Source organism: Urocampus carinirostris, chromosome 11, assembly GCF_059441175.1.
Source record: "Urocampus carinirostris isolate Australia breed hairy pipefish chromosome 11, RoL_Ucar_1.0, whole genome shotgun sequence".
NCBI lineage: Eukaryota > Metazoa > Chordata > Actinopteri > Syngnathiformes > Syngnathidae > Urocampus > Urocampus carinirostris.
Genome location: NC_142359.1, coordinates 26,716,555 through 26,729,168, shown reverse-complemented (window position 1 = coordinate 26,729,168; position 12,614 = coordinate 26,716,555). Strand labels below are relative to the sequence as shown.

The following is a 12,614-nucleotide window of genomic DNA, read 5'->3' as shown; positions in this document are numbered from 1 at the left end:
GATGGCAGTTTGTTCATTAAACTTCCTCACACTCCTTTCTTGCAGGCCTTTGTGACATTTAGGGATTGGAGCTCGTGTTGCCGTTTTGTCAGCGGTTACTTGAATAATAGGTTGTGGGTGGGTCACTCCAGACTGGCAGTGCATTTTCTCCTGCAGCCTATATTCACCGAACACAGCGAGGTACAAAAAGTGGCAATAAACATCACTTGAACACATTCATCACTTAAAGATCATTTAATTTATCATGTTTTCAGGAATGCAGATACACGTCACTGATGAAGCTGAGCAATTCTGTGAGTTCATTTTATAAATGTTTGAGGATCTATTGTTTGCATTTGTCATGAGTGTCACTACATTGCTTTCTTTTTAGCCCGTTCAAGAAGAGGAGTCTCTGGCTGAGCGTCTGCTTTACGTGGATATGTCGGTGGGCCGACTAACCACCGTAAAATTTGTTGTACATTTGGTCGCAACTCACGCAGAATTAGTCAACTTCCTCCCTTTGGCCAGCAGGGTACGAGAATGGCAACATTTTTAGACATAAATTCTAACTACCGTATTTAGTCTTTTCCTCATTTTAATTATCAAACCACTGCAGATATACATCGAGATGGCTGACTCCACAGCGGTTTTGCACGCGCTGCAGATATTAAAGGATTATAAACCAGTTTCTCAAAAGCAACGGTCATATTGGTGGGTTTTATTTTCTTAAAACCAATTGTAATTATTTATGTAATAATGTTCTAATAATTCCTGGATTGTTCTTTACTTGTCAGGTGTACAATTGACGGTTTTGGCAGGTAAGGATTTATAATACTGGAACTAATGATACTTTCAAATTGTACCAGAAATAGCAGTGTCTTCACCTAATTTCAGTGTTGAAAGCCTGAAACAAGGCTCTAAGGACCCAGATGTTGATACATTAAATCTTGAGAAAGGTCTGAAGGAGGACTGCCCTGCTTCGTCAGCTTCGTCGGTCGCCCCATCGGATTCACATCCATCAACATCCCCTTCTGCACCATCAATTGATCCTGGTCAACCCGTCAAGAGGCTCGTTTCAGTGCCAGAGAAGGGAGAAAATGCAGCTAAAGGCGACGATAGGAAAGGGGAATGTTCAATTGCTGCAGACTTGGCAGCTGTTTCTGAGTTCCACGTTGACAGAGAAAAAATGCCATCAACTTCAGACGGCGTTTATGAAATACCAAATGTCATGACTGTCGGCAATAATAATGGAACAGCTATAAACGATACAGAAGAAACTGCTGTTGTTAATGAAAAAACCCTTCCTAAAAGGGATGTTGTGGTGAGTATTTACTAAACTTAAAACCTGGCTGTGACTTGATATAAGAAAATATGAAAACCACTGTCTGGATAGACATTTGATCACTCCATTGTTGACTTTGCTCATTAAGTTAGTCTTATTGTTTTTTTTAAGCATGTTAATTATTTTTATTTGATTTCCTCCTAGGATCCCTTCAGCATTGAAGATTTTATCACAGTTGATGAAGTTGGTGTTCTGGAAGACCATTCCAACGAGGCTCGGCCTCGATCCAAGAGATCTGCTTCCAAAGCTATTCGACGGCCTGCTTCCAAACGAACCAAGAAAAATGCCTCAGAAGATTCAGAGAGCTTTGTGACCTCTTCATCAGCCTTTTCCAGGATCACCAGAAATTCATTGAAAATTAGCTCTTCTTTGACCACATTTCCGCCCAATATAAAGTCCAGCAAAAAAGTTAACAGAGTAACGTCAAAGGATTTACTTGACAATTGTCAAGTACTTTTTTCACCCACTATTTCCAAAAGAGAACATTTGGTGACTATGGTCAGTGAGGAAAGTTGTAAAGTGTTTGATAACGTTGGTGGAGACCAAAAAACTCCCCCATCTAAACCCCAAAACACAGAGCCTGATGTCTCTAGAGATGGCTGTGTTGAACGCCAAGAAATTCCAGTGCAGGACAATACTGGTCAGTTCGAAAATGTTGAGAAAGTTGTTCTGGAAGTGGGAGACACGGAACTAGAGCAGAAAGAGATTATAAGCAAAAACTCTTTGGAAGATGTATCTTCAGCTGACCTTGGTAGACAAGATCTAGGGACTTCTAATGGCTTGCTAGTTCAAGGCACAATTGCCACGGAACAAGGAGAGGACAACGCTGAATCATACCAGGCGATTGACTCTGTGGAATTGTCACTCACTTCTACCAAGAATGGACACAGTGTTTCAGAAGCATCTGAGGGTTGTACTGCTTCTGGTAGAGCCATCCAGAGTCAATTGTGCTTATCTTCAAAGAATGAAGACTCCTCTACTGCCAATAAGACAAAGCCTGAGACGTACCATGTTGTCGATTCTTACCAAGTTGAAGATTCCAGTGCCACACCCTCAGTAGCTCTTAGGCGGAGTACAAGAGGAAAGACACAGGAGGTAATCACCAAAATCCCCATGAAGCATGGGCCTACTTTCCACATGTTAGACTCTGAGGTAGAGGAAACGAGCGTCTCTACAAGAGCCAACAGAGCAAAAAGAGGAAGGCCCCAGAAAAAAGACACTTCTGGTGAAAAAAGAGATGAGGAAGATATGGTTGCCAAAAATCAGAAAATTTATTTGAGAACTTCTTTTGAAAGTAGTAAAAAAATGCCTATGATGTCTGAGGTCTCTGGTAAAGACGAGCCCATTCATCAAGTGTCTGCAACAGCAACAGGAAAACGAGGAAGAAAAAAACATAAGAAAGGGGTGAAAAGGCTAAAAATTGATGACACAGTTGAGGAAGAAGCAGCAGTGACATCCAAGGTCCTGGATTTTGATGAGACTGGCCAAGATCTGCCATCAAGTAAGCACAAGAATGATTTTCCTGAAATACAATGTGTGAGCAAAAAGCCATTTCTCATAAAGCCAGAAGATGAGGAAAACCCAATTTATGAAGTAGTGGATTCTGTGGAGGAAGATCTGGACAAAATGAGTGTGGAGGACATTGGTCCAGTGAAAATAGAAGACAGACAGACTGAATCAGGGGATGAAGCAGCAAAACGTGACAATAAACAAGAGCCTTGTGTAGAACAAGATGAAAATTCACCACTGAAATCTAGGACACGGCACTACTTGGATCAAACCAAACCTTATTGCAAGAAAGAAAACACTCACCTCGCCAAAAGCACTCTCACACCAGACCAGGTGAGGAATGAAGAGGAGGACTTCCTCCACGATTTTGCCAGTGAGCAAGTAGAGAAAGGACAAAATACCAGCAAGCGCCAGAAAAATAAGGAAGAGCTGGTCCTACTGCATCAAGTAGTAAAGGACGAGGCTGGCGAGGAGAATATTCCATCGACCTGGCAAGAGGAAGATTCAGATGAGCGTCTGAACTTCGAGGTGACTCGTTATTATTGCTTGAGAATGAACAAATATCTCAACTAAATTTATATTGCGTTAATTTGGGTATTATTAAAAGTGAACTTTTTTTGGAACACGATCATACAATGGTATTTAAATTTCATGATATTCCTTAAGGTCATTGTTTGATTTCAAGAAAATCTTTTTCATGCATTATCCACTAGTAGAACGCACTTCTACAGTCAATGCCGCCCAAAGCTGTATCAGGAATGTAGTCCACTTAGTCCGAATCTTATGTTCTTTACTACTCTAGTTTATATAAAAAAAATATGAAAAAAAATTGTATGAAAACTACAGTAATCAAACTCAAAAACCTCAACATGAGGTAAATGAAGAAACCTTGAGAAGGGACCGCACATGTGGCATCCCCCTTTCAGGATTACCAGACAGCAAAGGATGTTGCAATCACAAATAACAGAGATATTGTCCACGAAAAGTATAGACGTTAAACATTGCTAAGTATCTTTGAAATACTCATTTCCATGAAAACTTAAAAGAATAACGACTTTTTGTGAAAGGATGTGTTTTAAGCAGAACTTTCAGTTGGGCACTTTTTACATTTGCGATACCTCAAATATCTGAACAACGCTTTCCATTAACACAAGGGCACTTTGCTTACAAAATATCATTTTAATGCAAAATCAGCAAATTCATGCATGAACAATGCCGACACTTTGCAGCTCTGATGTGATTCCAGTTATGTGATCACATCATTTTGGTGATTCAGGGGCCACCCCAAACTCTCAATTACTGGATAGAGGAAGCAAAGCAACACGATTAAGTGGGGCTCCTCTACTGGTATGTAAGGACAAAGATCTGATCGTCATTCCTTGCCATCTAGTAGTTATTTATCATACCAAAATAATTTCCATATGCTTGATGCTTTCTGATCAGAAATGTGAAATCCTTAGTTTTCAAGAACAGAACAAACAAAAAAAATGTTTTTATGTTTTGCCACTCAGCGTCAATGTTTCTGAAAATATATTCGTACGTTATGGCTTTGAACGAGTTAAATGGTACAAGCATATCAAAATCTGAAAGTTATCGATGCAGTAAAGGATCTGTTTTATTGTGGGAGTTTGGGTGGGTTGAATTATTTTAAGGTTGTGCAATCTAACTTGTTGCATCTTGCAGAATCTTTTCACTTTGGATGAGATAGGTGAGGAAGATGAGGACAAGGAAACTGGAGTTGCGGGGACCTCGCACTGTACTAAACGCCAACGCAGTATTGACACAGGTAAACTGATGTCAATGATTCAAAGTAGTGCAGGATATTTGTTGGGTTTTTCGCATTATAGAAACCACTGGTTAGTTTCATGAGAAGATTGTTGGCTTGGCAAATTGATTTGAAGGTGAATCAAACGCTTAACCGTGTTATGTCAAACAGAGCAACTCAACTGTAGCAAAGACTAACCAGCGGCTCCAATCGAGGCTTCCCAGCTGCTAAGAGTCAACCTATATATGGTTTAGAAAAGGGGAAAAAGAAAGTAAAGAAGGAGATGGCTAAATCGGAGAAAGAGAGAGTGTAGGAAGAGCTTGAAACAGACGAGAAGGGTAGGGAGGCAGAAGCGAGGAGCAAATAGGAGGATGAGATTGTTGAGGAGAATAGAGCAAAGAAAGAAAAGACGAAAGGGAATAACAAGGACAAAAAGTGACAAAAACACAGAAGGGACAGGAAGTCCCCTTTGCTTTGCATCCTATTCAAAATGTCCTGCAAAAACGGGGTAAAAGTCATAAAAACAGGATATTTTCTGGTATTGAACCACAATTATTGGCTAATTGAAAAATTTAGACATTTTTCAAGTAAACGTAAACTTAAAATAAATAAATATTTCATTGTATAATTAAAAAAACATTCTTACATTTACAAATACCACACAATTTAAGTGGTAAATTGTTGGCAAACTGGAGAAAGGAATAAAAAGGTAAAAGTTTAATAAACTCAAAAAAAGGAGAAACGAAATTGATTCATTTTGAGCTCACAAGGAGAAGAAGTCTGTTCAAACCCCTCAAAATTTATAATCTCTGGTTCAAAGGAACAATTGTTAAGTTTGGTTCGTCAAACACTTAGAAAAAAGGTAAGAAACCAGGAATGAATTTTGAGTTTGCGAGGAGAACAGGAGAAGACTGTACAAAACCCTCAAGATGTACAATATCCAGCTTGAAGGACTAATTAAGATTATACTTTAATTGACACTTAAAAATAATCGAAGACAAGCTTGGAAGAAGATCAAGAGAGGACCTAACAAAACACTCGGGACGTACAATTTCCTTCCTGCTTTTAAGGATCATGCCCTGACAAATTTTCTATTAAGATCTCCTAGATGACAGAAACCAGATCAATCCTTGGCCCCCCACGTGATCACGGGTTGAGACCAACCACAATGATGCAAACAGTGTTGCATGATTGACAATGATCATAGCAATGGTGTAATTAGTGCGCAAGCGTTCAATAAAGGTCATAAAAAACGAACAACAGGGTGCTATAATAGTCAAACTAACCCTACCCTGGCAATAAAATCTTAGTTTCAGGTGTTTAGTAGTCAAATTAGAAGCACTCTTTTCATTGTAAGCAAGCAGAATAAAAGCTGATGTCACACTTAAACAAATCTTTTTCTAATCAATGACAAAAAAGCTTGTTTAAAAGTGATAACTCATCAGTTAGTTTACATTTTGGTTGTTAAAGCTCATTTTCAATGATCATTGCACTCTCCTTCTACAGGCAAAGACACTTCAGAGCTCATTCCAACCACAGTGAAACGATCACGATCCGAATCTCCATGCACCACGTCGGCTTTTGTTTTACCAGCTTTCAAACCCAACACCCCTCTCGGTACAAAATGCTAGTTTGTGGGTTTTTTTTGTCGTCCACCTCCCAAACAATTTTTATATTGTCATTTGTGAACAGGTACGGAGTTTGTCATGCTGAAATCGGGTTACTTCTGTCAACTCTGCTCACTATTTTACTTGGAAGAGACAAAAGCAAAAGTGAAACATTGCAGCAGTAGGACACATTATAACAACCTGAAGGTAGGTTTCTTTTCCAGCAAGGGTAGGCAAACTTGGTGTGGCGACTCACATTGGGCTGAAAGATATTGCCAGAAGAGTGGAATAAAATGATTTGATATACTAGACTGCAATGAATTACAAAACAATATCAGATTTCTCTCTTACGCATTTATGAATGAATTAACATGTAGACATCTACTTATCCATGATATATTTCATGTTATATTTATTTAATAGTAGACAATGTAATTAAAAATACAGTATAATGGAAAAACCCTCACATATTTTGCGTCTAATATTTGACCCCTAGATATTGCGTAGTGCAACCTAAAACGAGTGTTGCAAAGCACAAGGACGAATACAAAATACAGAGACTCAAAGTGACTAAACGGTACCTTTTTTTTTTTTTTTTTTTTTTTTCCCCCCAGTTGCAGAGCTTAATGCTCACTTCTGTTTTTTGGGGGGGGTGAAATCCAATGTTTTTGTAAGATTCTTTACATTTCCACCTAAATGTGATCTACTTTGATTTTATGCAATCTCCTGTGCAATGTCCCACTTGCACAAAGGAGGACATATGACATCACTCGCAATGCACTTATTGTTTTCGGAAATAGTCATGGATGCTACCAGCGTAGCTTATCTGATTCAAAAGTTATTCTGCTGACCAGAGTTGTCCCACAAATATTGATTAAATTCAAAACCCCGCTTTCCCCCCATTGAATGTAGTTAGTGTTTCAGTCCGCCATGGCTGTTGATTTCTTCGCTTCCTCCTGCCTTGTCGAACACAGTATAGGTCGCATGAATGCGTCTCGTCTGTTCACACGGCAGTCGCATTCCAAAAGATCAGATATGTATCCGATTTAGGACCACATATAAAAGTGGCCTGGATCTGATGTGAAAGAAACCAGATATGTGCTGTTCAGGCTGACTTTAACGGCTTCATTTTATTTAAAATTAATACAAATGTTTTAACCTATGAGTATTTTACAAATGCATTTTTATGCGAGAGGTTATCCATTTTTGCTCAAATAAATAGTTTTGTGATAAATTAGGGTTTTACAACTAGGAGGTTCCTAAATAATACAGTCTCCTTTTAAACACCCAATTTGATCATATGCATGAAAAAAACTCATTTTTTTCCCCCAGCATTTGATAAACATCTTGATCCATAAATTGAATACACGAGAAAAAAAGTACAGAAAAATGTACATCAACAAAAAAGGACATTGATCTAATTTGAATTTTAGCTTAGAGGGATGGGTGCCAGCAGGCTGTATACCTAGAGGACACCAAAACAGCATTTTTATCAGTAGTACTTTTTTAAACTTTTGCTTCAGCGGACCAGATCAAAAAGTCAGATGGTCTATATGTGGCCCACAGGCTGTAGTTTGTCGACCCTTGCTTTGAGGCACATTTCTCTAAATCTCATTAGAAGTCATATTTTTTGTCTTCACAGAAATTCTACCGAAAGCGTGAACAGACTCTGACAGAATCTACTCAAGGCAGTGTTTCTAATTGAAACCTTTTTTTTTTTCTTTTTTTTTTAAATTAATCTAACTTTCAATGTTTTTTAGCACAATGCAAGATGTTCATGGTGGTTTTAGTCTCTGTTTTGTTCCACGAAGCAAATGCAAATGAGGGACAAAATTGGTGGTCACAGGTAGTCTTTTTGTGTTCATTTAGAACTGCAAATGTTAAATAAAGTATCCCTATAAATTGTTTCTTGGGCTGTTAGTGATTCTTTGAGAGCATTTGGCCAAGAACAGTTGCCGCACAAAAGGAACATTTTGTTGCATTGTTTTTTTTCTTTTTTCATATTTTTATTTATAGGCAAAATCATTTCAACATAACACTCGTACATGGTTTTGTTTTTCTCCCTATTGCAATTATACAATATACTCAATATACATCAAGATTCAACCCCCCAAATATACAAGCCTCTGAAATACAATAACTTAAAAAACTAAAGCAAACAAAAAACAAACAAAAAAATAATAATGTTTATCATATACACGCACATATACAGTGGCTTGCGAAACTATTTGGCCCCTTTGAACTTTGTGACCTTTTGCCACATTTCAGACTTCAAACATCAAGATATAAAACTAATTTCTTGTGAAGCATCAATAATAAGTGGGACACAATCATGAAGTGGAACGCACTTTGTTGGATAGTTTAATCTCATCTCATTAGCTACACCGCTTATCCTTAGTAGGGTCGCGGGGGTGCTGGAGCCCATCCCAGCAATCGGGCAGTAGGCAGGGGACACCCTGAACTGGTTGCCAGCCAATCGCAGGGCACACAGGGACAGACAACTCACTCGCTCATTCACACCTAGGGACAATTTGGACTGGCCAATTCACCTGAAATGCATGTTTTTGGGATGTGGGAGGAAACCGGAGTGCCCGGAGGAAACCCACGCAAGCACGGGGAGAACATACAAACTCCGCACAGGAAGTCAGGAGCTGGATTTGAACCCACGCAGCAGGAGGTTCCCAAGACATGAACTGTGCCGCTCATGCGCTAACCACTGCCCCGCTGTGCTGCCCGATAGTTTAAACTTTTTTAACAAATAAAAAACGAAAAAGTGGGTGTGCAAAATGATTCAGCACCTTTACTTTCAGTGCAGCAAACTCTGTCCAGAAGTTTTGTGAGGATCTCTGAGTGATTCAATGTTGATCTAAATGACTAATGATAAATGGAATCCACCTGTGTGTAAGCAAGTCTCTGTATGAATGCACCTGCACTGTGATAGTTTGAGATCTGTTTAAAGCGCAGGGAGCATCATGAAAAATGAAGAACACACCAGGCAGGTCCGAGATACTGTTGTGGAGAAGTTTAAAGCTGGATTTGGATTGAAAAAGATTTCCCAAGCTTTAAACATCCCAAGGAGCACTGTGCAGGCAATAATATTGAAATGGAAGGAGTATCAGACAACTGCAAATCTACCAAGATCGGGCCGTCCCCCTAAACTTACAGCTCATACAAGGAGAAAACTGATCAGAGATGCGTGCCAAGTGGCCCATGATCACTCTGGATGAACTGCAGAGGTCTACAGCTGAGGTGGCAGAATCTGTCCATAGGACAACAATCAGTCGTATACTGCACAAATTCTCCTTTATGGAAGAGTGGAAAGAAGGAAGTTTGCCACAAGCTACCTGGGAGACACACAAAACATGTGGAAGAAGGTGGTCTGGTCAGATGAGACCAAAATCGAACTTTTTGGCAACAATGCGAGATGTTATATTTGCTGTAAAAGCAGCACAGCTCATCACCCTCAACACACCATCCCCACAGTCAAACATGGTGGTGGCAGCATCATGGTTTGGGCCTGCTTTTCTTCAGCAGGGACAGGGAAGATGGTTAAAATTGATGGAAAGATGGATGTGTAGCCAAATACAGGACCATTCTGGAAGAAAACTTGATGGAGTTCGCAAAAGACCCGAGACTGGGACGGAAATTTGTTTTCCAACATAAAGCAAAAGCTACAATGGAATGGTTCACCCAAAAAACAAGGTGTTAGAATGGCCAAGTCAAAGTCCAGATATCAACCCAATTGAGAATCTGTGGAAAGAACTGAAAACTGCTGTTCACAAACTCTTTCCATCCAACCTCGAGCTGTTTTGCAAGGAGGAATGGGCAAAAATATCAGTGTCTCGATATGCAAAACTGATGGATACATACCCCAAGCGACTTGCAGCTGTAATCGCAGCGAAAGGTGGCGCTACAAAGTATTAACTCAATGGAGCTGAATAATTTTGCACACCCACTTTTTGGTTTATTTGTTGAAAAAGTTTAAAATATCCAATAGTGTATTCCACTTCATGATTGTGTCCCAACTATTGTTGATGCTTTAAAAGAAATTACAGTTTTATATCTTGATGTTTTAAGTCTGAAATGTGGCGAAAGGTCACAAAGTTCAAGGGGGCAAAATAGTTTTGCCAGCCCCAGTACATACACATACATGAATATAGCTGCAAACATACACACATTAATATATCATAATCTTAAATTGCTACAAAACTAAACATTATATCATCATACCCTTACTGCTCGTGTCTTGTTGAGCAAGTCAAACTCAAATGTTTCAGTTTTCCAGCCTCGGACCGATATATGAAGCTGATTGCCTTTCCAGTTGTCAACACCTTGCAGCTGGGTCTAGACTACTCACGCATGAGTCTGGAACAGACCTCAGACCATGCCGCACAGCTCCTCAAGAGCTCGGACACTGTACTGTGCCTAGAGGAGGTTGCGGTTGGTGACACTGGAGTCAAACTGGTTCGTCCTTTCTACCAGCCAGCCTAGGCCCCTGGTCCCTGCTAACTAACGGCGTTCCGTTTTTGATGCGGTCAACAGCTTGACCCATCCCGGTAGGAAGGCATCCACGAGGCTGCTGGCTCAGAAGTTTGTCTGGAAAGGGCTGAAGAGAATCGTGCAGACCTGGGTTGATTCGTATCTAGCCTGGCAATGCGCCAAAGTTTAACAAAGCTCCGTTAGAACCATTTTCTGTCTTGGAGAGTAAATTTAACCATGAAAACATAGACCTGATGGGGCTACTTCCTCTTTCATTCACATAGTTTCTCATATCTCCTGACCATCGTGGACAGAACAATCCTTTGGCTGGAGGCCGTCTCCTCACCTCGACTTCTTCTGCCGACGTTGCTCGTGCGTTCATTGGTACATGTGTTGCAAGTTCAAGGGGGCCATTTAGTTTCGCAAGCCCCCGTACATACACAAGCATGAATATACCTGCAAACATACACACATTAATATATCAAAATCTTAAATTGCTACTAAACATTATAACATCATCCCATTAAAGCTCGTGTCTTGTTGAGCAAGTCAAACTCAAATGTTTCAGTTATCCAGCCTCAGACCGATGTATGAAGGTGTAAGTTGCATTATTTGTTGCTTATATTTTTATAGACACCTTAACGGTCACACTGTATGTGAACCGATGAAGGTCTTTTTCGGACTGCGTGTTTTCCGATTGCAATCGTGCGGTTTGTCCTTTAATTTCCCGATTCCTTGTGCTATCATACTCATTTGAGTCATCCGATATCTTGTTTCCTTCACCCGGGGTATTTCTATGCCTCTACTATAGAAACAAATAACAGTGTTTGTTTATGTGTTTTAAATGATTGAAAATGCCTTAATTTTCATGTTATGTTTTCAAATGTGCTAGAATTTTGGGTGACGTAGTTGTAAATGCAGTGGAACCTCGGTTTTCGAACGCCTCTCAGTTCGAACAAATCGGAGTTTGACCAAAAATTTCGAGAAATTCTTGCTTCGCGTGAGTGCGTACGCTAGGGTGCGATGCTGAGTGGCGTATGGGTGTTTTAGCCCCTTATGCCACCGAAGAAAGTCAGTGCAAGCAGCAAAGTTGCTACAGGTGAAAAAAGAAAAGTAGTGCGTACAACTCTTGCATTTAAGAAAGACATAATAACAAAATATGAAGGAGGTGTGCGAGGGTCTGATCTTGCTAGGGAATACAGCATGGCTTAATCTACGATCACTACGATACTAAAGAATAAGGAGGCTGTGAAATCTAATGATGTGGCTAAGGGAGTGAGTGCTATAAGCAAGCAACGGCCGCAAGTTTTGGAAGAGGTTGAAAAACCTTTGATTTTCCTCTCCCCTCTCCACCTGCGCCTTCTGCTGACCACCACAAAGATAAGGAATCCTATTCACAATTCTTTTCTTTATCCTTTTTTTAATTTTTACACGTTCATGTTAGCGTAATCTTTTGTACTGAAGATTACGATAACGCGAACGTATGATGAGCCCGGGTTAGCTTTACGTTAAACATTCAAGGTAAACGTTCAGAGTGTTGGAACGGATTAAAACGATCTACATTATTTTTAATGGGAACCATGATTTCGGTGATCGAACAAATCGTTTTTTTGGAACGTATTATGGTCAAGAACCGAGCTTCCACTGTGCTTGTTTCTTGGCAGCCTGACTCGACAGACCACACATTAAATGGAAAAAAAAGGCTACCTAAAAATGACACCGACATTGCTCTCTGGTGGCTTTGCTTTGCGATCGTATTTCTTCTTCCCTGATTAACGGCAGCTGGCATTAATTTGTATGGCATTGTCATGTAAACGTGTCGTGTCGAGTGCATCATAGCAAGATGGTGCGTGAATGCCAGTTTAATAATTGATGGCTATAAACGGGAAAATACAACCATTGGCTAAAATGTGGAACAAATCCTGGCATGATG

At 39.9% G+C, this 12,614-nt stretch overlaps 1 protein-coding gene across 2 annotated transcripts in view; it reads left to right on the top strand.

Annotated features, from left to right (window-relative positions):
- Positions 1-8,107, top strand: part of znf638 (zinc finger protein 638) — a 29,466-nt gene extending 21,359 nt beyond the window's left edge. For both annotated transcript variants that reach the window (XM_088346840.1, XM_088346839.1), the window contains exons 21-31: positions 46-180; positions 255-293; positions 371-511; positions 596-690; positions 774-797; positions 874-1,300; positions 1,466-3,358; positions 4,514-4,616; positions 6,102-6,212; positions 6,288-6,409; positions 7,845-8,107. In XM_088346840.1, the coding sequence (XP_088202966.1) occupies positions 46-180; positions 255-293; positions 371-511; positions 596-690; positions 774-797; positions 874-1,300; positions 1,466-3,358; positions 4,514-4,616; positions 6,102-6,212; positions 6,288-6,409; positions 7,845-7,907 (3,153 nt within the window). In that variant the 3' untranslated portion in view covers positions 7,908-8,107. The remainder of the gene's footprint in view (positions 1-45; positions 181-254; positions 294-370; positions 512-595; positions 691-773; positions 798-873; positions 1,301-1,465; positions 3,359-4,513; positions 4,617-6,101; positions 6,213-6,287; positions 6,410-7,844) is intronic.
- The last annotated feature ends 4,507 nt before the right edge of the window (positions 8,108-12,614 follow it).